The sequence below is a fragment of the Oncorhynchus gorbuscha genome, unplaced genomic scaffold, assembly GCF_021184085.1.
Source record: "Oncorhynchus gorbuscha isolate QuinsamMale2020 ecotype Even-year unplaced genomic scaffold, OgorEven_v1.0 Un_scaffold_2410, whole genome shotgun sequence".
Taxonomy (NCBI): Eukaryota; Metazoa; Chordata; class Actinopteri; order Salmoniformes; family Salmonidae; genus Oncorhynchus; species Oncorhynchus gorbuscha.
The window spans coordinates 42,501-70,338 of record NW_025746930.1 but is presented as its reverse complement, the minus strand read 5'-3'; the positions used below and the strand labels follow the sequence as shown (position 1 = coordinate 70,338).

Here is a 27,838-nt window from a genome sequence, read left to right as displayed (position 1 = left end):
AAACAATATATATATATATATAAAATATTTTATATTTGAGATTCTTAAAAGTAGCCACCCTTTGCCTTGATGACAGCTTTGCACACTTCGCATTCTCTCAACCAGCTTCACGAGGTAGTCACCTGGAATGCATTTCAATTAACAGGTGTGCCTTGTTAAACGTTAATTTGTGGAATTTCTTTCCCTCTTAATGCTTTAAGGTAGGGGTGGTATACAGAAGACAGCCCTATTTGGTAAAAGACCAAGTCCATATTATGGCAAGAACAGCTCAAATAAACAAAGAGAAACAACAGTCCATCATTACTTTAAGACATGAAGGTCAGACAATATGGAACATTTCAAGAATTTTGAAACTTTCTTCAAGTGCAGTCGCAAAAACCATCAAGCACTATGATGAAACTGGCTCTCATGAGGACTGGCACAGGAAAGGAAGACCCAGAGTTACCAGAGGATAAGATCATTAGAGTTAACTGGCTCTGAGGACCACCACAGGAAAGGAAGACCCAGAGTGACCTCTGCTGCAGAGGATAAGTTCATTAGAGTTAACTGGCTCTCATGAGGACGGCCACAGGAAAGGAAGACCCAGAGTGACCTCTGCTGCAGAGGATAAGTTCATTAGAGTTAACTGTCTCTCATGAGGACCGCCACAGGAAAGGAAGACCCAGAGTTACCTCTGCTGCAGAGGATCATTTCATTAGAGTTACCAGCCTCTGAAATTTCAGCCCAAATAAATGCTTCACGCAGTTCAAGTAACAGACACATCTCAACATCAACTGTTCAGAGGAGACTGTTTGAATCAGGCCTTCATGGTCGAATGGCTGCAAAGAAACCACTACTAAAGGACATCAATAAGAAGAAGAGACTTGCTTGGGCCAAGAAACACGAACAATTGACATTAGACCAGTGGAAATCTGTCCTTTGGTCTGTTGAGTCCAAATTTGAGATTTTTTGGTCCCAACCGCTGTGTCTTTGTGAGACGCAGAGTAGGTACACTGAACGGATGATCTCCACATGTGTGGTTCCCACTGTGAAGCATGGAGGAGGAGGTGGTGTGATGGTGTGTGGTTCCCACCGTGAAGCATGGATGAGGTGGTGTGATGGTGTGTGGTTCCCACCGTGAAGCATGGAAGAGGTGGTGTGATGGTGTGTGGTTCCCACCGTGAAGCACTGAGGAGGAGGTGGTGTGATGGTGTGTGGTTCCCACCGTGAAGCATGGAAGAGGTGGTGTGATGGTGTGTGGTTCCCACCGTGAAGCACTGAGGAGGAGGTGGTGTGATGGTGTGTGGTTCCCACCGTGAAGCACTGAGGAGGAGGAGGTGTGATGGTGTGATGGTGTGTGGTTCCCACCGTGAAGCACTGAGGAGGAGGAGGTGTGATGGTGTGTGGTTCCCACCGTGAAGCACTGAGGAGGAGGTGGTGTGATGGTGTGTGGTTCCCACCGTGAAGCACTGAGGAGGAGGTGGTGTGATGGTGCTTTGCTGGTGACACGGTCAGTGATATATTTACATTTCAAGGCACACTTAACCAGCATGGCTACCACAGCATTCTGCAGCGATACGCCATCCCATCTGGTTTGAGCTTAGCGGGACCATCATTTGTTTTTCAACAGGACAATGACCCAACACACCTCCAGGCTGTATAAGGGCTATTTGACCAAGAAGGAGAGTGATGGAGTGCTGCATCAGATGATCTGGCCTCCACAATCACCTGACCTCAACCCAATTGAGATGGTTTGGGATGAGTTGGACAGCAGAGTGAAGGAAAAGCAGCCAACAAGTGCTCAGCATATGTGGGAACTCCTTCAAGACTGCTGGAAAAGCATTCCTCATGAAGCTGGTTGAGAGAATTCCAAGGTTGTGCAAAGCTGTCATCAAAGCCAAGTGTGGCAACTTTGAAGAATCTCAAATATATTTGGATTTGTTTAACACTTTTTTGGTTACTACATGATTCCATATGTGTTATTTCATAGTTTTGATGTCTTCACTATTATTCAACATAAAGAAAACCCCTTGAATGAGTAACTTTAGATTGGTACTGCATGTACACACACACACACCTGTTGAGTCGCTCTGTCAGGCGCTGAGATTCCTCCACCACTTGGCGATGACGCTGCAGAAACAGTCAGAAAACCAGAAACAGACAGAAAGTCAGAAACAGACAGCTCAGTCAGTCAGAAACAGACAGAAACAGTCAGCTCAGAAACAGTCAGCTCAGTCAGTCAGAAACAGTCAGAAACCGTCAGCTCAGTCAGAAACAGTCAGCTAAGTCAGACAGAAACAGGCAGAAACAGTCAGCTAAGTCAGTCAGAAACAGTCAGCTAAGTCAGTCAGAAACAGTCAGCTCAGTCAGTCAGAAACAGACAGAAACAGACAGAAACAGTCAGCTACAGTCAGCACAGTCAGAAACAGTCAGCTCAGTCAGAAACAGTCAGCTCAGTCAGAAACAGTCAGCTCAGTCAGAAACAGTCAGAAACAGTCAGCTCAGTCAGAAACAGTCAGCTCAGTCAGAAACAGTCAGAAACAGTCAGCTCAGTCAGAAACAGTCAGAAACAGTCAGCTCAGTCAGAAACAGTCAGCTCAGTCAGAAACAGTCAGCTCAGTCAGAAACAGTCAGCTCAGTCAGAAACAGTCAGCTCAGTCAGAAACAGTCAGTCAGAAACAGTCAGAAACAGTCAGCTCAGACAGAAACAGTCAGCTCAGACAGAAACAGTCAGAAACAGTCAGCTGCTCAGTCAGAAACAGTCAGCTGCTCAGTCAGAAACAGTCAGCTGCTCAGTCAGAAACAGTCAGCTGCTCAGTCAGAAACAGTCAGCTGCTCAGTCAGAAACAGTCAGCTGCTCAGTCAGAAACAGTCAGCTGCTCAGTCAGAAACAGTCAGCTGCTCAGTCAGAAACAGTCAGCTGCTCAGTCAGAAACAGTCAGCTGCTCAGTCAGAAACAGTCAGCTGCTCAGTCAGAAACAGTCAGCTGCTCAGTCAGAAACAGTCAGCTGCTCAGTCAGAAACAGTCAGCTGCTCAGTCAGAAACAGTCAGCTGCTCAGTCAGAAACAGTCAGCTCAGCTCAGTCAGAAACAGTCAGCTCAGTCAGAAACAGTCAGCTCAGTCAGAAACAGTCAGAAACAGTCAGCTCAGAAACAGTCAGAAACAGTCAGAAACAGTCAGCTCTCAGAAACAGTCAGAAACAGTCAGCTCAGTCAGAAACAGTCAGCTCAGTCAGAAACAGTCAGCTCAGTCAGAAACAGTCAGAAACAGTCAGAAACAGTCAGCTCAGACAGAAACAGTCAGCTCAGACAGAAACAGTCAGCTCAGACAGAAACAGTCAGCTCAGACAGAAACAGTCAGAAACAGTCAGCTGCTCAGTCAGAAACAGTCAGCTGCTCAGTCAGAAACAGTCAGCTGCTCAGTCAGAAACAGTCAGCTGCTCAGTCAGAAACAGTCAGCTGCTCAGTCAGAAACAGTCAGCTGCTCAGTCAGAAACAGTCAGCTGCTCAGTCAGAAACAGTCAGCTGCTCAGTCAGAAACAGTCAGCTGCTCAGTCAGAAACAGTCAGCTGCTCAGTCAGAAACAGTCAGCTGCTCAGTCAGAAACAGTCAGCTGCTCAGTCAGAAACAGTAAGCTCAGTCAGAAACAGACAGAAACAGTAAGCTCAGTCAGAAACAGTCAGCTCAGTCAGAAACAGTCAGCTCAGTCAGAAACAGTCAGCTCAGTCAGAAACAGTCAGAAACAGTCAGCTCAGTCAGAAACAGTCAGCTCAGTCAGAAACAGTCAGCTCAGTCAGAAACAGTCAGCTCAGTCAGAAACAGTCAGCTCAGTCAGAAACAGTCAGCTCAGTCAGAAACAGTCAGCTCAGTCAGAAACAGTCAGCTCAGTCAGAAACAGTCAGCTCAGTCAGAAACAGTCAGAAACAGTCAGAAACAGTCAGAAACAGTCAGAAACAGTCAGAAACAGTCAGCTCAGTCAGAAACAGTCAGCTCAGTCAGAAACAGTCAGCTCAGTCAGAAACAGTCAGCTCAGTCAGAAACAGTCAGCTCAGTCAGAAACAGTCAGCTCAGAAAAGTCAGCTCAGTCAGAAACAGTCAGCTCAGTCAGAAACAGTCAGCTCAGTCAGAAACAGTCAGCTCAGTCAGAAACAGTCAGCTCAGTCAGAAACAGTCAGCTCAGTCAGAAACAGTCAGCTCAGTCAGAAACAGTCAGCTCAGTCAGAAACAGTCAGCTCAGTCAGAAACAGTCAGCTCAGTCAGAAACAGTCAGAAACAGTCAGCTCAGTCAGAAACAGTCAGCTCAGTCAGAAACAGTCAGCTCAGTCAGAAACAGTCAGCTCAGTCAGAAACAGTCAGCTCAGTCAGAAACAGTCAGCTCTAGACGTTGGAAGGGTGTGTGTGGACATGTTTAAGGTGAAGGTTTAACTATACGACCAGAAGTAGAATAGTAAACAAACTAAAATTTAACAAACTGGGAACATTTTGTTGGTCCCCAAATGCTGTTTCTAGGAGCTAGGGTTAGGAGCTAGGGTTAGGAGCTAGGGTTAGGAGCTAGGGTTCAGTCTTTGGGTTAAGGTTAGGATTAGGTTAAGGGTTAGGAGCTAGGGTTAGGAGCTAGGGTTAGGAGCTAGGGTTAGGAGCTAGGGTTACGTCTTTGGGTTAAGGTTAGGATTAGGTTACGGGTTAGGAGCTAGGGTTAGGAGCTAGGGTTAGGAGCTAGGGTTAGGAGCTAGGGTTAGGAGCTAGGGTTACGTCTTTGGGTTAAGGTTAGGATTAGGAGCTAGGGTTAGGAGCTAGGGTTAGGAGCTAGGGTTAGGAGCTAGGGTTAGGAGCTAGGGTTAGGAGCTAGGGTTAGGAGCTAGGGTTAGGAGCTAGGGTTAGGAGCTAGGGTTAGGAGCTAGGGTTAGGAGCTAGGGTTAGGGTTAGGAGCTAGGGTTAGGAGCTAGGGTTAGGAGCTAGGGTTAGGAGCTAGGGTTAGGAGCTAGGGTTAGGAGCTAGGGTTAGGAGCTAGGGTTAGGAGCTAGGGTTAGGAGCTAGGGTTAGGAGCTAGGGTTAGGAGCTAGGGTTAGGTCTAGGGTTAGGAGTTAGGGTTAGGAGCTAGGGTTAGGAGCTAGGGTTAGGAGCTAGGGTTAGGAGCTAGGGTTAGGAGCTAGGGTTAGGAGCTAGGGTTAGGAGCTAGGGTTAGGAGCTAGGGTTAGGAGCTAGGGTTAGGAGCTAGGGTTAGGAGCTAGGGTTAGGAGCTAGGGTTAGGAGCTAGGGTTAGGAGCTAGGGTTAGGAGCTAGGGTTAGGAGCTAGGGTTAGGAGCTAGGGTTAGGAGCTAGGGTTAGGAGCTAGGGTTAGGAGCTAGGGTTAGGAGCTAGGGTTAGGAGCTAGAGTTAGGAGCTAGGGTTAGGAGCTAGAGTTAGGAGCTAGGGTTAGGAGCTAGAGTTAGGAGCTAGAGTTAGGAGCTAGAGTTAGGAGCTAGAGTTAGGAGCTAGAGTTAGGAGCTAGGGTTAGGAGCTAGGGTTAGGAGCTAGGGTTAGGAGCTAGGGTTAGGAGCTAGGGTTAGGAGCTAGGGTTAGGAGCTAGGGTTAGGAGCTAGGGTTAGGAGCTAGGGTTAGGAGCTAGGGTTAGGAGCTAGGGTTAGGAGCTAGGGTTAGGAGCTAGGGTTAGGAGCTAGGGTTAGAGCTAGGGTTAGGAGCTAGGGTTAGGAGCTAGGGTTTTGTCTTTGGGTTAAGGTTAGGATTAGGTTAAGGGTTAGGAGCTAGGGTTAGGAGCTAGAGTTAGGAGCTAGGGTTAGGAGCTAGGGTTAGGAGCTAGGGTTCCGTTTTTGGGTTAAGGTTAGGATTAGGTTAAAGGTTAGGAGCTAGGGTTAGGAGCTAGGGTTAGGGTTAGGAGCTAGGGTTAGGAGCTAGGGTTAGGAGCTAGGGTTAGGAGCTAGGGTTAAGGTTAGGATTAGGTTAAGGGTTAGGAGCTAGGGTTAGGAGCTAGGGTTCCGTTTTTGGGTTAAGGTTAGGATTAGGTTAAGGGTTAGGAGCTAGGGTTAGGAGCTAGGGTTAGGAGCTAGGGTTAGGAGCTAGGGTTAGGAGCTAGGGTTAAGGTTAGGATTAGGTTAAGGGTTAGGAGCTAGGGTTAGGAGCTAGGGTTAGGAGCTAGGGTTAAGGTTAGGATTAGGTTAAGGGTTAAGAGCTAGGATTAGGAGCTAGGGTTAAGGTTAGGATTAGGTTAAGGGTTAAGAGCTAGGATTAGGAGCTAGGATTAGGAGCTAGGATTAAGGTTAGTATTAGGTTAAGGGTTAAGAGCTAGGGTTAGGAGCTAGGGTTAGGAGCTAGGGTTAGGAGCTAGGGTTAGGAGCTAGGGTTAAGGTTAGGATTAGGTTAAGGGTTAGGAGCTAGGGTTAGGAGCTAGGGTTCGGTTTTTGGGTTAAGGTTAGGATTAGGTTAAGGGTTAAGAGCTAGGGTTAGGAGCTAGGGTTAGGAGCTAGGGTTAGGAGCTAGGGTTAGGAGCTAGGGTTAGGAGCTAGGGTTAAGATTAGAATTAGGTTAAGGGTTAGGAGCTAGGGTTAGGAGCTATGGTTCCGTTTTGGGGTTATGGTTAGGATTAGGTTAAGGGTTAAGAGCTAGGGTTAGGAGCTAGGGTTCCGTTTTGGGGTTATGGTTAGGATTAGGTTAAGAGTACGTGTTAGGTTTACGGAAAATGAATTGTGTCCCCCCGCAAGGTTAGCTGTATGTGTGGGGGTGTACTCACCTTCTCTGCCACCTGTTCTCTCAGTACCTCGATGGGAACAGCCAGCAAACCCAATGCATTATGGGAGCTACGAAAAGCACTGGGGTCCACAGCCTAAAAGACACAGTAAATAAGGGAGACAGAGAGAGAGGTGACTGGGGTCCTATAAGACAGTAAATAAGGGAGACAGAGAGAGGTGACTGGGGTCCTATAAGACAGTAAACTGGGGTCCTATAAGAGATAAGAGACAGAGAGAGGTGACTGGGGTCCTATAAGACAGTAAATAAGGGAGACAGAGAGAGAGGTGACTGGGGTCCTATAAGACAGTAAATAAGGGAGACAGAGAGAGGTGACTGGGGTCCTATAAGACAGTAAATAAGGGAGACAGAGAGAGGTGACTGGGGTCCTATAAGACAGTAAATAAGGGAGACAGAGAGAGGTGACTGGGGTCCTATAAGACAGTAAATAAGGGAGACAGAGAGAGGTGACTGGGGTCCTATAAGACAGTAAATAAGGGAGACAGAGAGAGGTGACTGGGGTCCTATAAGACAGTAAATAAGGGAGACAGAGAGAGGTGACTGGGGTCCTATAAGACAGTAAATAAGGAGACAGAGAGAGGTGACTGGGGTCCTATAAGACAGTAAATAAGGGAGACAGAGAGAGAGGTGACTGGGGTCCTATAAGACAGTAAATAAGGGAGACAGAGAGAGGTGACTGGGGTCCTATAAGACAGTAAATAAGGGAGACAGAGAGAGAGGTGACTGGGGTCCTATAAGACAGTAAATAAGGGAGACAGAGAGAGAGGTGACTGGGGTCCTATAAGACAGTAAATAAGGGAGACAGAGAGAGAGAGGTGACTGGGGTCCTATAAGACAGTAAATAAGGGAGACAGAGAGAGAGGTGACTGGGGTCCTATAAGACAGTAAATAAGGGAGACAGAGAGAGAGGTGACTGGGGTCCTATAAGACAGTAAATAAGGGAGACAGAGAGAGGTGACTGGGGTCCTATAAGACAGTAAATAAGGGAGACAGAGAGAGAGGTGACTGGGGTCCTATAAGACAGTAAATAAGGAGACAGAGAGAGGTGACTGGGGTCCTATAAGACAGTAAATAAGGGAGACAGAGAGAGAGGTGACTGGGGTCCTATAAGACAGTAAATAAGGGAGACAGAGAGAGGTGACTGGGGTCCTATAAGACAGTAAATAAGGGAGACAGAGAGAGGTGACTGGGGTCCTATAAGACAGTAAATAAGGGAGACAGAGAGAGAGGTGACTGGGGTCCTATAAGACAGTAAATAAGGGAGACAGAGAGAGGTGACTGGGGTCCTATAAGACAGTAAATAAGGGAGACAGAGAGAGGTGACTGGGGTCCTATAAGACAGTAAATAAGGGAGACAGAGAGAGGTGACTGGGGTCCTATAAGACAGTAAATAAGGGAGACAGAGAGAGGTGACTGGGGTCCTATAAGACAGTAAATAAGGGAGACAGAGAGAGAGGTGACTGGGGTCCTATAAGACAGTAAATAAGGGAGACAGAGAGAGGTGACTGGGGTCCTATAAGACAGTAAATAAGGGAGACAGAGAGAGAGGTGACTGGGGTCCTATAAGACAGTAAATAAGGGAGACAGAGAGAGAGGTGACTGGGGTCCTATAAGACAGTAAATAAGGGAGACAGAGAGAGAGGTGACTGGGGTCCTATAAGACAGTAAATAAGGGAGGAGACAGAGAGAGAGGTGACTGGGGTCCTATAAGACAGTAAATAAGGGAGACAGAGAGAGGTGACTGGGGTCCTATAAGACAGTAAATAAGGGAGACAGAGAGAGAGGTGACTGGGGTCCTATAAGACAGTAAATAAGGGAGACAGAGAGAGAGGTGACTGGGGTCCTATAAGACAGTAAATAAGGGAGACAGAGAGAGGTGACTGGGGTCCTATAAGACAGTAAATAAGGGAGACAGAGAGAGAGGTGACTGGGGTCCTATAAGACAGTAAATAAGGGAGACAGAGAGAGAGGTGACTGGGGTCCTATAAGACAGTAAATAAGGGAGACAGAGAGAGAGGTGACTGGGGTCCTATAAGACAGTAAATAAGGGAGACAGAGAGAGAGGTGACTGGGGTCCTATAAGACAGTAAATAAGGGAGACAGAGAGAGGTGACTGGGGTCCTATAAGACAGTAAATAAGGGAGACAGAGAGAGAGGTGACTGGGGTCCTATAAGACAGTAAATAAGGGAGACAGAGAGAGAGGTGACTGGGGTCCTATAAGACAGTAAATAAGGGAGACAGAGAGAGAGGTGACTGGGGTCCTATAAGACAGTAAATAAGGGAGACAGAGAGAGGTGACTGGGGTCCTATAAGACAGTAAATAAGGGAGACAGAGAGAGGTGACTGGGGTCCTATAAGACAGTAAATAAGGGAGACAGAGAGAGGTGACTGGGGTCCTATAAGACAGTAAATAAGGGAGACAGAGAGAGGTGACTGGGGTCCTATAAGACAGTAAATAAGGGAGACAGAGAGAGAGGTGACTGGGGTCCTATAAGACAGTAAATAAGGGAGACAGAGAGAGGTGACTGGGGTCCTATAAGACAGTAAATAAGGGAGACAGAGAGAGAGGTGACTGGGGTCCTATAAGACAGTAAATAAGGGAGACAGAGAGAGAGGTGACTGGGGTCCTATAAGACAGTAAATAAGGGAGACAGAGAGAGAGGTGACTGGGGTCCTATAAGACAGTAAATAAGGGAGACAGAGAGAGAGGTGACTGGGGTCCTATAAGACAGTAAATAAGGGAGACAGAGAGAGGTGACTGGGGTCCTATAAGACAGTAAATAAGGGAGACAGAGAGAGGTGACTGGGGTCCTATAAGACAGTAAATAAGGGAGACAGAGAGAGAGGTGACTGGGGTCCTATAAGACAGTAAATAAGGGAGACAGAGAGAGAGGTGACTGGGGTCCTATAAGACAGTAAATAAGGGAGACAGAGAGAGGTGACTGGGGTCCTATAAGACAGTAAATAAGACAGTAAATAAGGGAGACAGAGAGAGAGGTGACTGGGGTCCTATAAGACAGTAAATAAGGGAGACAGAGAGAGAGAGGTGACTGGGGTCCTATAAGACAGTAAATAAGGGAGACAGAGAGAGAGGTGACTGGGGTCCTATAAGACAGTAAATAAGGGAGACAGAGAGAGGTGACTGGGGTCCTATAAGACAGTAAATAAGGGAGACAGAGAGAGAGGTGACTGGGGTCCTATAAGACAGTAAATAAGGGAGACAGAGAGAGAGGTGACTGGGGTCCTATAAGACAGTAAATAAGGGAGACAGAGAGAGGTGACTGGGGTCCTATAAGACAGTAAATAAGGGAGACAGAGAGAGGTGACTGGGGTCCTATAAGACAGTAAATAAGGGAGACAGAGAGAGAGGTGACTGGGGTCCTATAAGACAGTAAATAAGGGAGACAGAGAGAGAGGTGACTGGGGTCCTATAAGACAGTAAATAAGGGAGACAGAGAGAGAGGTGACTGGGGTCCTATAAGACAGTAAATAAGGGAGACAGAGAGAGAGGTGACTGGGGTCCTATAAGACAGTAAATAAGGGAGACAGAGGTGACTGGGGTCCTATAAGACAGTAAATAAGGGAGACAGAGAGAGTGACTGGGGTCCTATAAGACAGTAAATAAGGGAGACAGAGAGAGAGGTGACTGGGGTCCTATAAGACAGTAAATAAGGGAGACAGAGAGAGGTGACTGGGGTCCTATAAGACAGTAAATAAGGGAGACAGAGAGAGGTGACTGGGGTCCTATAAGACAGTAAATAAGGGAGACAGAGAGAGAGGTGACTGGGGTCCTATAAGACAGTAAATAAGGGAGACAGAGAGAGAGGTGACTGGGGTCCTATAAGACAGTAAATAAGGAGACAGAGAGAGGTGACTGGGGTCCTATAAGACAGTAAATAAGGGAGACAGAGAGAGAGAGGTGACTGGGGTCCTATAAGACAGTAAATAAGGGAGACAGAGAGAGGTGACTGGGGTCGTATAAGACAGTAAATAAGGGAGACAGAGAGAGGTGACTGGGGTCGTATAAGACAGTAAATAAGGGAGACAGAGAGAGGTGACTGGGGTCCTATAAGACAGTAAATAAGGGAGACAGAGAGAGAGGTGACTGGGGTCCTATAAGACAGTAAATAAGGGAGACAGAGAGAGAGGTGACTGGGGTCCTATAAGACAGTAAATAAGGGAGACAGAGAGAGGTGACTGGGGTCCTATAAGACAGTAAATAAGGGAGGGAGAGAGAGAGATGATTGGTGGATCAGGTAAAGCTCAGTGATTGGCTAAAAGTTTACCTTTCCCCTCAGGTCGTCTGTCTGTCGGAGGTAGACGCGGTTTCCTGTCTGGTCCGTCACGCTAACGTATCCCCCCTCGGCCGGGGGGCGCTTCAGAACGTGACACGACGTTGCCGCGGTGACTCTCCGAGGAGACTCCTGGATGGCTGCGAAGCCACTGATGTCCAAGATCACCGGGATTAGCTGGGGTCTACACACACACACACACACACACACACACACACACACACACACACACACACACAGATCAACACCAACCATCAGACAGGGCCTGAAACCACCTATTGGGACAGATCAATACCAACCATCAGACAGGGCCTGAAACCACCTATTGGGACAGATCAATACCAATTATATCAATACCAACCATCAGACAGGACCTGAAACCACCTATTGGGACAGATCAATACCAACTATATCAATACCAACAATCAGACAGTAACCACCTATTGGGACAGATCAATACCAACTATATCAACACCAACCATCAGACAGGACCTGAAACCACCTATTGGGACAGATCAATAACCACCAACAGACAGGGCCTGAAACCACCTATTGGGACAGATCAATGACAAACATCAGACAGGGCCTGAAACCACCTATTGGGACAGATCAATGCTAACCATCAGACAGGGCCTGAAACCACCTATTGGGACAGATCAACACCAACCATCAGACAGGGCCTGAAACCACCTATTGGGACAGATCAACACCAACCATCAGACAGGGCCTGAAACCACCTATTGGGACAGATCAATACCAACCATCAGACAGGGTCTGAAACCACCTATTGGGACAGATCAATACCAACCATCAGACAGGGCCTGAAACCACCTATTGGAACAGATCAATACCAACTATATCAATACCAACCATCAGACAGGGCCTGAAACCACCTATTGGGACAGATCAATACCAACTATATCAATACCAACCATCAGACAGGGCCTGAAACCACCTATTGGGACAGATCAATACCAACCATCAGACAGTAACCACCTATTGGGACAGATCAATACCAACCATCGGACAGTAACCACCTATTGGGACAGATCAATACCAACCATCAGACAGTAACCACCTATTGGGACAGATCAATACCAACCATCAGACAGGGCCTGAAACCACCTATTGGGACAGATCAATACCAACCATCAGACAGGGCCTGAAACCACCTATTGGGACAGATCAACACCAACCATCAGACAGGAACTGAAACCACCTATTTGGACAGATCAATACCAATCATCAGACAGGGCTTGAAACCACCTATTGGGACAGATCAATACCAACTATATCAATACCAACCATCAGACAGTAACCACCTATTGGGACAGATCAATACCAACTATATCAATACCAACCATCCGACAGGGCCTGAAACCACCTATTGGGACAGATCAACACCAACCATCAGACAGGAACTGAAACCACCTATTGGGACAGATCAATACCAACCATCAGACAGGGTCTGAAACCACCTATTGGGACAGATCAATACCAACCATCAGACAGGGCCTGAAACCACCTATTGGGACAGATCAATACCAACCATCAGACAGGGCCTGAAACCACCTATTGGGACAGATCAATACCACTAGATCAATACCAACCATCAGACAGGGCCTGAAGCCACCTATTGGGACAGATCAATACCAACTATATCAATACCAACAATCAGACAGGGCCTGAAACCACCTATTGGGACAGATCAATACCAACTATATCAATACCAACCATCAGACAGGAACTGAAACCACCTATTGGGACAGATCAATACCAACCATCAGACAGGGCCTGAAACCACCTATTGGGACAGATCAATGCCAACTATATCAATACCAACCATCAGACAGGAACTGAAACCACCTATTGGGACAGATCAATACCAACCATCAGACAGGGCCTGAAGCCACCTATTGGGACAGATCAATACCAACCATCAGACAGTAACCACCTATTGGGACAGATAAATACCAACCATCAGACAGAAACCACCTATTGGGACAGATCAATGCCAACCATCAGACAGAAACCACCTATTGGGACAGATCAATGCCAACCATCAGACAGGGCCTGAAACCACCTATTGGGACAGATCAATGCCAACCATCAGACAGGGTCTGAAACCACCTATTGGGACAGATCAATACCAACCATCAGACAGGGCCTGAAACCACCTATTGGGACAGATCAATACCAACTATATCAATACCAACCATCAGACAGGGCCTGAAACCACCTATTGGGACAGATCAATACCAACTATATCAATACCAACCATCAGACAGGGCCTGAAACCACCTATTGGGACAGATCAATACCAACTATATCAATACCAACCATCAGACAGGGCCTGAAACCACCTATTGGGACAGATCAATACCAACCATCAGACAGTAACCACCTATTGGGACAGATCAATACCAACCATCAGACAGTAACCACCTATTGGGACAGATCAATACCAACCATCAGACAGGGCCTGAAACCACCTATTGGGACAGATCAATACCAACCATCAGACAGGGCCTGAAACCACCTATTGGGACAGATCAACACCAACCATCAGACAGGAACTAAAACCACCTATTTGGACAGATCAATACCAACCATCAGACAGTAACCACCTATTGGGACAGATCAATACCAACCATCAGACAGTAACCACCTATTGGGACAGATCAATACCAACCATCAGACAGGGCCTGAAACCACCTATTGGGACAGATCAACACCAACCATCAGACAGGAACTGAAACCACCTATTTGGACAGATCAATACCAATCATCAGACAGGGCTTGAAACCACCTATTGGGACAGATCAATACCAACCATCAGACAGGGCTTGAAACCACCTATTGGGACAGATAAATACCAACTATATCAATACCAACCATCAGACAGGGCCTGAGGCCACCTATTGGGACAGATCAATACCAACTATATCAATACCAACCATCAGACAGTAACCACCTATTGGGACAGATCAATACCAACTATATCAATACCAACCATCCGACAGGGCCTGAAACCACCTATTGGGACAGATCAACACCAACCATCAGACAGGAACTGAAACCACCTATTGGGACAGATCAATACCAACCATCAGACAGGGCCTGAAACCACCTATTGGGACAGATCAATACCAACCATCAGACAGGGCCTGAAACCACCTATTGGGACAGATCAATACCACTAGATCAATACCAACCATCAGACAGGACCTGAAGCCACCTATTGGGACAGATCAATACCAACTATATCAATACCAACAATCAGACAGGGCCTGAAACCACCTATTGGGACAGATCAATACCAACTATATCAATACCAACCATCAGACAGGAACTGAAACCACCTATTGGGACAGATCAATACCAACCAACAGACAGGGCCTGAAACCACCTATTGGGACAGATCAATACCAACTATATCAATACCAACCATCAGACAGTAACCACCTATTGGGACAGATCAATACCAACTATATCAATACCAACCATCAGACAGGGCCTGAAACCACCTATTGGGACAGATCAATACCAACTATATCAATACCAACCATCAGACAGTAACCACCTATTGGGACAGATCAATACCAACTATATCAATACCAACCATCAGACAGGGCCTGAAATCACCTATTGGGACAGATCAATACCACTAGATCAATACCAACCATCAGACAGGGCCTGAAACCACCTATTGGGACAGATCAATACCAACTATATCAATACCAACAATCAGACAGGGCCTGAAACCACCTATTGGGACAGATCAATACCAACCATCAGACAGGGCCTGAAACCACCTATTGGGACAGATCAATACCAACTATATCAATACCGACCATCAGACAGGGCCTGAAACCACCTATTGGGACAGATCAATACCAACCATCAGACAAGGTCTGAAATCATCTATTGGGACAGATCAATACCAACTATATCAATACCAACCATCAGACAGGGCCTGAAACCACCTATTGGGACAGATCAATACCAACCATCAGACAGGACCTGAAACCACCTATTGGGACAGATCAATACCAACCATCAGACAGGGCCTGAAACCACCTATTGGGACAGATCAATGCCAACTATATCAATACCAACAATCAGACAGGGCCTGAAACCACCTATTGGGACAGATCAATACCAACCATCAGACAGAAACCACCTATTGGGACAGATCAATGCCAACCATCAGACAGAAACCACCTATTGGGACAGATCAATGCCAACCATCAGACAGAAACCACCTATTGGGACAGATCAATGCCAACCATCAGACAGAAACCACCTATTGGGACAGATCAATGCCAACCATCAGACAGGGCCTGAAACCACCTATTGGGACAGATCAATGCCAACCATCAGACAGGAACTGAAACCACCTATTGGGACAGATCAATGCCAACTTGTGGGTTATTAGAGGGCTGGTTCTAGTTGATGTACTAGTGGGTTATTAGAGGGCTGGTTCTAGTTGATGTACTAGTGGGTTATTAGAGGGCTGGTCAGCTGGTTCCAGTGGGTTATTAGAGGGCTGGTTCTAGTTGATGTACTAGTGGGTTATTAGAGGGCTGGTTCTAGTTGATGTACTAGTGGGTTATTAGAGGGCTGGTTCTAGTTGATGTACTAGTGGGTTATTAGAGGGCTGGTTCTAGTTGATGTACTAGTGGGTTATTAGAGGGCTGGTCAGCTGGTTCCAGTGGGTTATTAGAGGGCTGGTCAGCTGGTTCCAGTGGGTTATTAGAGGGCTGGTCAGCTGGTTCCAGTGGGTTATTAGAGGGCTGGTCAGCTGGTTCCAGTGGGTTATTAGAGGGCTGGTCAGCTGGTTCCAGTGGGTTATTAGAGGGCTGGTCAGCTGGTTCCAGTGGGTTATTAGAGGGCTGGTCAGCTGGTTCCAGTGGGTTATTAGAGGGCTGGTCAGCTGGTTCTAGTTGATGTACTAGTGGGTTATTAGAGGGCTGGTTCTAGTTGATGTACTAGTGGATTATTAGAGGGCTGGTTCTAGTTGATGTTCTAGTGGGTTATTAGAGGGCTGGTTCTAGTTGATGTACTAGTGGGTTATTAGAGGGCTGGTTCTAGTTGATGTACTAGTGGGTTATTAGAGGGCTGGTCAGCTGGTTCTAGTGGGTTATTAGAGGGCTGGTCAGCTGGTTCCAGTGGGTTATTAGAGGGCTGGTCAGCTGGTTCCAGTGGGTTATTAGAGGGCTGGTCAGCTGGTTCCAGTGGGTTATTAGAGGGCTGGTTCTAGTGGGTTATTAGAGGGCTGGTTCTAGTTGATGTACTAGTGGGTTATTAGAGGGCTGGTTCTAGTTGATGTACTAGTGGGTTATTAGAGGGCTGGTTCTAGTTGATGCACTAGTGGGTTATTAGAGGGCTGGTTCTAGTTGATGTACTAGTGGGTTATTAGAGGGCTGGTTCTAGTTGATGTACTAGTGGGTTATTAGAGGGCTGGTTCTAGTTGATGTACTAGTGGGTTATTAGAGGGCTGGTTCTAGTTGATGTACTAGTGGGTTATTAGAGGGCTGGTTCTAGTTGATGTACTAGTGGGTTATTAGAGGGCTGGTTCTAGTTGATGTACTAGTGGGTTATTAGAGGGCTGGTTCTAGTTGATGCACTAGTGGGTTATTAGAGGGCTGGTTCTAGTTGATGTACTAGTGGGTTATTAGAGGGCTGGTTCTAGTTGATGTACTAGTGGGTTATTAGAGGGCTGGTCAGCTGGTTCTAGTGGGTTATTAGAGGGCTGGTCAGCTGGTTCTAGTGGGTTATTAGAGGGCTGGTTCTAGTGGGTTATTAGAGGGCTGGTTCTAGTTGATGTACTAGTGGGTTATTAGAGGGCTGGTTCTAGTTGATGTACTAGTGGGTTATTAGAGGGCTGGTTCTAGTTGATGTACTAGTGGGTTATTAGAGGGCTGGTTCTAGTTGATGTACTAGTGGGTTATTAGAGGGCTGGTTCTAGTTGATGTACTAGTGGGTAATTAGAGGGCTGGTTCTAGTTGATGTACTAGTGGGTAATTAGAGGGCTGGTTCTAGTTGATGTACTAGTGGGTTATTAGAGGGCTGGTCAGCTGGTTCCAGTGGGTTATTAGAGGGCTGGTTCTAGTTGATGCACTAGTGGGTTATTAGAGGGCTGGTTCTAGTTGATGTACTAGTGGGTTATTAGAGGGCTGGTTCTAGTTGATGTACTAGTGGGTTATTAGAGGGCTGGTCAGCTGGTTCCAGTGGGTTATTAGAGGGCTGGTCAGCTGGTTCCAGTGGGTTATTAGAGGGCTGGTCAGCTGGTTGCAGTGGGTTATTAGAGGGCTGGTCAGCTGGTTCCAGTGGGTTATTAGAGGGCTGGTCAGCTGGTTCTAGTTGATGTACTAGTGGGTTATTAGAGGGCTGGTTCTAGTTGATGTACTAGTGGGTTATTAGAGGGCTGGTCAGCTGGTTCCAGTGGGTTATTAGAGGGCTGGTCAGCTGGTTCCAGTGGGTTATTAGAGGGCTGGTCAGCTGGTTGCAGTGGGTTATTAGAGGGCTGGTCAGCTGGTTCCAGTGGGTTATTAGAGGGCTGGTCAGCTGGTTCCAGTGGGTTATTAGAGGGCTGGTCAGCTGGTTCCAGTGGGTTATTAGAGGGCTGGTCAGCTGGTTCCAGTGGGTTATTAGAGGGCTGGTCAGCTGGTTCCAGTGGGTTATTAGAGGGCTGGTCAGCTGGTTCCAGTGGGTTATTAGAGGGCTGGTCAGCTGGTTCCAGTGGGTTATTAGAGGGCTGGTCAGCTGGTTCTAGTTGATGTACTAGTGGGTTATTAGAGGGCTGGTTCTAGTTGATGTACTAGTGGGTTATTAGAGGGCTGGTCAGCTGGTTCCAGTGGGTTATTAGAGGGCTGGTCAGCTGGTTCCAGTATGACCTTTGATCCTACGGTCCTACCTGCTGCTCGGGGTTCGATGGAACTCCTCTGGAGACGACGGGGGGGTGATGTCATCAACCTGAGACACCTCAAACAGCTTCTTAGCCACATCCTGCCTCAGACGCTTAGCCTTGGGAGCTACACACGGATTCAAATACATCAACGACAAGAGTCACCACAGTACTCTCTCTCACGTCATAACACTAACGGCAGAGAAGAGGGAAGAGCTACTCACTGATTGGCTCGTCCGCCAGCAGGTGTTCTATGTCCTCTCCGTCACACGCCACAGACGGGCCTTCCAATTGGCCGAGGCTCCGTTCTGACGATGCCTGTGATTGGCTCCTGAGTGGCTGGTCACCAGCAGTGATGGCTTCCTGGAACGACTGAGGCTTCTGCTTCCGGAACTCTGACCTCTTAGTGGAAGGAGCTGGATTAACTGACCACACAGAGACACACATCAGAATACACACACACACAGAGAGACACACACACACATCAGAATACACACACACAGAGAGACACACACACACATCAGAATACACACACACATCAGAATACACACACACACACAGAGATAAGAGCGTCTGCTAAATGACTTAAATGTAATGTAATGAGAGACACACACACATTATAATACACACACATACACAGAGAGAGACACACACACACATCAGAATACACACACACACAGAGAGACACACACACACATCAGAATACACACACATCATGGCCGTGTGGGAACCCTAACCAAGACCTGTAACATGGAGACATGGGAACCCTAACCAAGAGCTGTAACATGGAGACATGGGAACCCTAACCAAGACCTGTAACATGGGAAACCTAACCAAGACCTGTAACATGGGAACCCTAACCAAGAGCTGTTACATGGAGACATGGGAACCCTAACCAAGAGCTGTAACATGGAGACATGGGAACCCTAACCAAGAGCAGTAACATGGAGACATGGGAACCCTAACCAAGACCTGTAACATGGGAACCCTAACCAAGACCTGTAACATGGGAACCCTAACCAAGAGCTGTTACATGGAGACATGGGAACCCTAACCAAGACCTGTAACATGGCCGTGTGGGAACCCTAACCAAGAGCTGTAACATGGAGACATGGGAACCCTAACCAAGAGCTGTAACATGGAGACATGGGAACCCTAACCAAGAGCTGTAACATGGAGACATGGGAACCCTAACCAAGAGCTGTAACATGGAGACATGGGAACCCTAACCAAGAGCTGTAACATGGAGACATGGGAACCCTAACCAAGAGCTGTAACATGGAGACATGGGAACCCTAACCAAGACCTGTAACATGGAGACATGGGAACCCTAACCAAGAGCTGTAACATGGAGACATGGGAACCCTAACCAAGACCTGTAACATGGAGACATGGGAACCCTAACCAAGAGCTGTAACATGGAGACATGGGAACCCTAACCAAGACCTGTAATATGGAGACATGGGAACCCTAACCAAGACCTGTAACATGGAGACATGGGAACCCTAACCAAGACCTGTAACATGGAGACATGGGAACCCTAACCAAGACCTGTAACATGGAGACATGGGAACCCTAACCAAGACCTGTAACATGGAGACATGGGAACCCTAACCAAGAGCTGTAACATGGAGACATGGGAACCCTAACCAAGAGCTGTAACATGGAGACATGGGAACCCTAACCAAGAGCTGTAACATGGAGACATGGGAACCCTAACCAAGAGCTGTAACATGGAGACATGGGAACCCTAACCAAGAGCTGTAACATGGAGACATGGGAACCCTAACCAAGACCTGTAACATGGAGACATGGCCCTGTGGGAACCCTAACCAAGACCTGTAACATGGAGACATGGGAACCCTAACCAAGAGCTGTAACATGGAGACATGGGAACCCTAACCAAGACCTGTAACATGGAGACATGGGAACCCTAACCAAGAGCTGTAACATGGAGACATGGGAACCCTAACCAAGAGCTGTAACATGGAGACATGGGAACCCTAACCAAAACCTGTAACATGGAGACATGGGAACCCTAACCAAGACCTGTAACATGGAGACATGGGAACCCTAACCAAGACCTGTAACATGGAGACATGGGAACCCTTACCAAGACCTGTGACATGGAGACATGGGAACCCTAACCAAGAGCTGTAACATGGAGACATGGGAACCCTAACCAAGAGCTGTAACATGGAGACATGGGAACCCTAACCAAGAGCTGTAACATGGAGACATGGGAACCCTAACCAAGACCTGTAACATGGAGACATGGGAACCCTAACCAAGAGCTGTAACATGGAGACATGGGAACCCTAACCAAGAGCTGTAACATGGAGACATGGGAACCCTTACCAAGAGCTGTAACATGGAGACATGGGAACCCTAACCAAGAGCTGTAACATGGAGACATGGGAACCCTAACCAAGAACTACTCCATCTGTTCCTAGAGAACTACTCCATCTGTTCCTAGAGAACTACTCCATCTGTTCCTAGAGAACTACTCCATCTGTTCCTAGAGAACTACTCCATCTGTTCCTAGAGAACTACTCCATCTGTTCCTAGAGAACTACTCCATCTGTTCCTAGAGAACTACTCCATCTGTTCCTAGAGAACTACTCCATCTGTTCCTAGAGAACTACTCCATCTGTTCCTAGAGAACTACTCCATCTGTTCCTAGAGAACTACTCCATCTGTTCCTAGAGAACTACTCCATCTGTTCCTAGAGAACTACTCCATCTGTTCCTAGAGAACTACTCCATCTGTTCCTAGAGAACTACTCCATCTGTTCCTAGAGAACTACTACATCTGTTCCTAGAGAACTACTACATCTGTTCCTAGAGAACTACTCCATCTGTTCCTAGAGAACTACTCCATCTGTTCCTAGAGAACTACTCCATCTGTTCCTAGATCTACTACACATGTTGTATTCAGCATTTCACTGTCAGGTGTACTACACCTGTTGTATTCAACATTTCACTGTGAGGTCTACTACACCTGTTGTATTCATCATTTCACTGTGAGGTCTACTACACCTGTTGTATTCAGCATTTCACTGTGAGGTCTACTACACCTGTTGTATTCAGCATTTCACTGTAAGGTCTACTACACCTGTTGTATTCAGCATTTCACTGTAAGGTCTACTACACCTGTTGTATTCAGCATTTCACTGTGAGGTCTACTACACCTGTTGTATTCAGCATTTCACTGTGAGGTCTACTACACCTGTTGTATTCAGCATTTCACTGTGAGGTCTACTACACCTGTTGTATTCAGCATTTCACTGTGAGGTCTACTACACCTGTTGTAGTCGGCTCATGTGACAAATACATTTTTAACTATTGACGACCCTATAAAGCGACTTTTCAAAACGTGGCTATATTATATCACCTGACGCCCAGGTGAGAAACAAACAAATCGCCCCGCGTTTAGAAAAGTCGGTTTAATAATAAGAAGACTTTTGGATATTTTTTAAAATCTTGACCAGACTAACTTTTATCCTTTATCTAACTAGGCTACAACTCACAGTCCATCTCAGCCAGGACCTCCAGCTCATCAGCGAACTGTTGTTCATACTCGTCCTCTATCCCGAACATCTCGTCATACTCGTCCATTAGTAGTCAGTCAAAGTTGACCGGTATGTACCGGACAGCCGAAGTGTATAAATATGATAATAATATCTATATGCAATACTACTTTTTCAGTCGGTTCCGTGTTTCTTCGTTTTTGTCTTCTCCCCGTCTGTCTGCTCAATTTCGCGGTAAACTCTTTGGGTTAACTATTTCCGGGTTAATTTTGTTTTCTCGCTTGTGATTGGATGATCCAGACAAAGACTAAGCTGCTTGTCCAATAGAAATCAACCAATTCCATTTGTTGGTGCTGTTATGGCGACGACACGACAAACTGCGCATGTGCAGCCAGTCAAAAAATCAAAGTCCACACTTTTCTGATATAAAGTTGTTTCTGCCGAAAATGAAAACGTGTCAATTTGTCATTTTTCACGAAGTTGGAGTAATAATATGTTCAACTACTTAAAACATTGGCTTGAATCTAGATTGTGCCTTTTAGATTTAAGGAAAATTAACAACTAATAAGGAAGAATTGTTCATTTATCTCATTGATCTATTTCACAAGTGTTCCCGGAAGTCTCAAAATATTGCGCCTCTTGGTTTAGAAACTCTCTGATCCAGATATTCATGTTCCGGAGGGGGTACTTCCGTATCCGGTCGGACCAAGTTAGTTTGAGCAGCAGAATAATAAAACAAATTCTATACACTACTGCGGATAAAACCAGAGTTAAAATGTTGCTGATTATTTCTCACACAAGATCTCTGTTAAAAATAAATAAAAAATAAATAACATCCGTTTCTTGTGAAAACAGAAAGACTCCAGGTGGATAAAACGTGGGAGGTTCAACTCTACCGCTGGGTGACGGTGCTCCTCGTGTCTGTCTACTAAAACAGCTGTCAACACAACTCATGTCTCCAACTTGTTGTTGATTTGGAAAGAAAACATTATTAATACGGTTTTTATACTGGACACCGAAAGCAAACTGGTGAGAGATTTAATTCGATAACGACGTTGTTTATATTGTCTGTCAGGACCCAAAGCATCGCAACCTGGACACATCTAATACTATAAACGGTGAAGTACGGGATAAACCGCAGGGGTAATAATAATAATTACCTTGGATAACTTAAAACCCCCTAAAAAAAAATCTCTCTCAATTAAAGTGGAGCTAGTTAGATTCTTGTTAGTTTAGACTTTGAAACATTTATAAATATAAGTGGTTTAGTATGTAATAACTTTTACTCCTTAGTTTGTTGCTAGACAACGTTAGCTATCAGGAAGTGCTTGAGCAGCCAGGTGATCACCATCCCCGGTGTCACCATGGTAACCACCAGGTAAGGTACCAGAAGACCAAACTCCTGGGGCCCCTGCCCCTAGGCAGGACACCGATTCAAATTACCCAGGACTAGGGTAAATACCAAAACGTGCACCCATGGGGGAGGGGGGCCCCAGGACCAAGCTGTAGAGGAGAGAGTTAGTTAGTCAATTAGTTAGTTAACTACATAATGTAACCTCTTGGGTACTGAAACCCACTCAAGACAGTGTTTCGCCCACTGAGCAAAACCCGAGAAGTGTAGACACTTTATTGCAGATGCACTTTCTCTGCAGATGACTTCGTCAACCATTTTGAAAAGAAGGTTGACGACATCCGATCCTCGTTTGCTAAGTCAAACGACACCGCTGGTTCTGCTCACACTGCCCTACCCTGTGCTCTGACCTCTTTCTCCCCTCTCCAGATGAAATCTCGCGTCTTGTGACGGCCGGCCGCCCAACAACCTGCCCGCTTGACCCTATCCCCTCCTCTCTTCTCCAGACCATTTCCGGAGACCTTCTCCCTTACCTCACCTCGCTCATCAACTCATCCCTGACCGCTGGCTACGTCCCTTCCGTCTTCAAGAGAGCGAGAGTTGCACCCCTTCTGAAAAAACCTACACTCGATCCCTCCGATGTCAACAATTACAGACCAGTATCCCTTCTTTCTTTTCTCTCCAAAACTCTTGAACGTGCCGTCCTTGGCCAGCTCTCCCGCTATCTCTCTCTGAATGACCTTCTTGATCCAAATCAGTCAGGTTTTAAGACTAGTCATTCAACTGAGACTGCTCTCCTCTGTATCACGGAGGCGCTCCGCACTGCTAAAGCTAACTCTCTCTCCTCTGCTCTCATCCTTCTAGATCTATCGGCTGCCTTCGATACTGTGAACCATCAGATCCTCCTCTCCACCCTCTCCGAGTTGGGCATCTCCGGCGCGGCCCACGCTTGGATTGCGTCCTACCTGACAGGTTGCTCCTACCAGGTGGCGTGGCGAGAATCTGTCTCCTCACCACTCGCTCTCACCACTGGTGTCCCCCAGGGCTCTGTTCTAGGCCCTCTCCTATTCTCGCTATACACCAAGTCACTTGGCTCTGTCATAACCTCACATGGTCTCTCCTATCATTGCTATGCAGACGACACATAATTAATCTTCTCCTTTCCCCTTCTGATGACCAGGTGGCGAATCGCATCTCTGCATGTCTGGCAGACATATCAGTGTGGATGACGGATCACCACCTCAAGCTGAACCTCGGCAAGACTGAGCTGCTCTTCCTCCCGGGAAGGACTGCCCGTTCCATGATCTCGCCATCATGTTGACAACTCCATTGTGTCCTCCTCCCAGAGCGCCAAGAACCTTGGCGTGATCCTGGACAACACCCTGTCGTTCTCAACCAACATCAAGGCGGTGGCCCGTTCCTGTAGGTTCATGCTCTACAACATCCGCAGAGTACGACCCTGCCTCACACAGGAAGCGGAGCAGGTCCTAATCCAGGCACTTGTCATCTCCCGTCTGGATTACTGCAACTCGCTGTTGGCTGGGCTCCCTGCCTGTGCCATTAAACCCCTTCAACTCATCCAGAACGCCGCAGCCCGTCTGGTGTTCAACCTTCCCAAGTTCTCTCACGTCACCCCGCTCCTCCGTTCTCTCCACTGGCTTCCAGTTGAAGCTCGCATCCGCTACAAGACCATGGTGCTTGCCTACGGAGCTGTGAGGGGAACGGCACCTCAGTACCTCCAGGCTCTGATCAGGCCCTACACCCAAACAAGGGCACTGCGTTCATCCACCTCTGGCCTGCTCGCCTCCCTACCACTGAGGAAGTACAGCTCCCGCTCAGCCCAGTCAAAACTGTTCGCTGCTCTGGCCCCCCAATGGTGGAACAAACTCCCTCACGACGCCAGGACAGCGGAGTCAATCACCACCTTCCGGAGACACCTGAAACCCCACCTCTTTAAGGAATACCTAGGATAGCATAAAGTAATCCTTCTCACCCCCCCCCCCTTTAAGATTTAGATGCACTATTGTAAAGTGACTGTTCCACTGGATGTCATAAGGTGAATGCAACAAATTTGTAAGTCGCTCTGGATAAGAGCGTCTGCTAAATTACTTAAATGTAAATGTAATTGTTATTTTATTGTGCGATTTAAAAAAATAATAATAATAAATTAACTTTGTTTTATTTTCCTGTTTTCTTAAATCTGCATTGTTGGTTAAGGGCTTGTAAGCATTTCACTGTTGTATTTGGCAAATTAAATGTGATTTGTGTGGTAATAATGTTGTGTGTTTTCCAGGAAGGTCTCACTGAAGTGTGGCAGCCCAGACAGGGGTTGGCCACGCCCCCAGAGGGAGGGGCTAAGACCAATGTAGACAAACTGAAGGACCGATTGGTCCTGTTCTCTGCTAACTCCTCACCCTCTTGTATGGAGCTGGCCAATAGGATCGCAGAGTGAGTCAATAGACCACACCCACTTTCCAGATGTTCCAGTTTACACCAGGGCTGTTGCAGATAGAAACGCCTTGACTAGAGTGGACATGACTCCCTCTTACGACACGTCAGATAGAAACGCCTTGACTAGAGTGGACATGATTCCCTCTTACTACACGTCAGATAGAAAAGCCTTGACTAGAGTGGACATGATTCCCTCTTACTACACGTCAGATAGAAACGCCTTGACTAGAGTGGACATGACTCCCTCTTACTACACATCAGATAGAAACGCCTTGACTAGAGTGGACACGTCAGATAGAAACGCCTTGACTAGAGTGGTCTGTCTGTCTGTCTGTCTGTCTGTCTGTCTGTCTGTCTGTCTGTCTGTCTGTCTGTCTGTCTGTCTACACCTCTAGTTGAATATTACATAACACCTCCTAACCTGTCTGTCTATAGGAGACTGGGAGTAGAGCTGGGGAAGACTGAAGTATACCAGGATTCTAATGGAGGTGAGGAAGAGGAGGAGGATGATGGTAATGGTTCTGTGTGACCCCTGACCTGACTTCTTGTCTCCATAGAAACGCGTATCCAGATCCAGGAGTCGGTCAGAGGGAAAGACGTCTACATCATCCAGACCATCTCACCGTCAGTTTATACAGGATACACCTGGTGTACACAGTCAGTTTATAACAGGATACACCTGGTGTCAGTTTATAACAGGATACACCTGGTGTCAATTTATAACAGGATACACCTGGTGTCAGTTTATAACAGAATACACCTGGTGTACACAGTCAGTTTATAACAGGATACACCTGGTGTCAGTTTATAACAGGATACACCTGGTGTCAATTTATAACAGGATACACCTGGTGTCAGTTTATAACAGGATACACCTGGTGTCAATTTATAACAGAATACACCTGGTGTCAGTTTATAACAGGATACACCTGGTGTACACAGTTTATAACAGGATACACCTGGTGTACACAGTTTATAACAGCATACACCTGGTGTACACAGTTTATAACAGCATACACCTGGTGTACACAGTATATAACAGCATACACCTGGTGTACACAGTTTATAACAGGATACACCTGGTGTACACAGTTTATAACAGGATACACCTGGTGTACACAGTATATAACAGGATACACCTGGTGTACACAGTTTATAACAGGATACACCTGGTGTACACAGTTTATAACAGGATACACCTGGTGTACACAGTTTATAACAGGATACACCTGGTGTACACAGTTTATAACAGGATACACCTGGTGTACACAGTTTATAACAGGATACACCTGGTGTACACAGTTTATAACAGGATACACCTGGTGTACACAGTTTATAACAGGATACACCTGGTGTACACAGTTTATAACAGGATACACCTGGTGTACACAGTTTATAACAGGATACACCTGGTGTACACAGTTTATAACAGGATACACCTGGTGTACACAGTTTATAACAGGATACACCTGGTGTACACAGTTTATAACAGGATACACCTGGTGTACACAGTCAGTTTATAACAGGATACACCTGGTGTACACAGTCAGTTTATAACAGGATACACCTGGTGTACACAGTCAGTTTATAACAGGATACACCTGGTGTCAGTTTATACTGGGTTATAGTAGATTATAGATTATAGTCTTATGATTCTAACACATTTCACCCAATTCTACAGATTCAGGGTGGAATACTTTAGTCACTACTTTAAATATTCAAATTGTTCTATCAATGGAGCTCTCCCTCTCTCTGTGTATTTGTGTTACTGTAACAGTAAAGTGTGTGTGTGTGCAGGGATGTGAACCGGTGCCTGATGGAGCTGTGTGTGATGGCGTATGGGTGCGTGACGGCGTGCGCGAGGAGTGTGTGTGGTGTGCTGCCGTACCTACCCTACAGTAAACAGTGTAAGATGAGGAAACGGGGATCCATCGTCTGTAAGCTGATCGCCTCTCTGATGTGCAGGGCAGGTGAGATGTTATGTTTATAATCAAATGTGTCGGAGATAACGGTTCATCTACGCTGTGTGAGGTCTGACGTACGTGTGTGTGTGTGTGTGTGTGTGTGTGTGTGTGTGTGTGTGTGTGTGTGTGTGTGTGTGTGTGTGTGTGTGTGTGTGTGTGTAGGTCTGACCCATCTCATCACTGTGGATCTTCATCAGAAGGAGATTCAGGGCTTCTTCAACATCCCAGTAGACAACCTGAGAGCTTCTCCCTTCCTACTGCAGTACATACAGGAGGAGGTAGGACTACACTACCCACAACCCCCTCCTGCTGCAGTACATACAGGAGGGGGGAGGACTACACTACCCACAACCCCCTACTACTACAGTACATACAGGAGGAGGTAGGACTACACTACCCACAACCCCCTCATGCTGCAGTACATACAGGAGGGGGGAGGACTACACTACCCACAACCCCCTACTACTACAGTACATACAGGAGGAGGTAGGACTACACTACCCACAACCCCCTCCTGCTGCAGTACATACAGGAGGGGGTAGGACTACACTACCCACAACCCCCTACTACTACAGTACATACAGGAGGAGGTAGGACTACACTACCCACAACCCCCT

General features: G+C 46.7%; 2 protein-coding genes across 6 annotated transcripts in view; one reads left to right on the top strand and one right to left on the bottom strand.

Moving 5' to 3' along the window:
* The window catches only part of LOC124025752 (chromosome transmission fidelity protein 18 homolog), a gene marked incomplete at its 3' end in the record, with an annotated part of 28,709 nt that extends 6,653 nt beyond the window's left edge, over nt 1–22,056 (bottom strand). The window contains 6 exon segments of the mRNA XM_046339093.1: nt 2,057–2,109; nt 6,707–6,799; nt 11,011–11,200; nt 17,936–18,053; nt 18,151–18,351; nt 21,456–22,056. Of these exon segments, the coding sequence (XP_046195049.1) occupies nt 2,057–2,109; nt 6,707–6,799; nt 11,011–11,200; nt 17,936–18,053; nt 18,151–18,351; nt 21,456–21,543 (743 nt within the window).
* A 108-nt stretch (nt 22,057–22,164) lies between these two features.
* The window catches only part of LOC124025751 (phosphoribosyl pyrophosphate synthase-associated protein 2-like), a 13,336-nt gene continuing 7,662 nt past the window's right edge, over nt 22,165–27,838 (top strand). Inside the window, exons 1-6 of one of the 5 annotated variants that reach the window (XM_046339087.1) lie at nt 22,165–22,484; nt 25,100–25,254; nt 25,693–25,745; nt 25,815–25,914; nt 27,055–27,227; nt 27,384–27,499. In XM_046339087.1, the coding sequence (XP_046195043.1) occupies nt 25,229–25,254; nt 25,693–25,745; nt 25,815–25,914; nt 27,055–27,227; nt 27,384–27,499 (468 nt within the window). In that variant the 5' untranslated portion in view covers nt 22,165–22,484; nt 25,100–25,228. Of the gene's footprint in view, nt 22,599–25,099; nt 25,255–25,692; nt 25,746–25,814; nt 25,915–27,054; nt 27,228–27,383; nt 27,500–27,838 lie in introns of all 5 variants that reach the window. The other 4 variants (XM_046339089.1, XM_046339090.1, XM_046339088.1 and 1 more) reach the window with 4 other exon arrangements.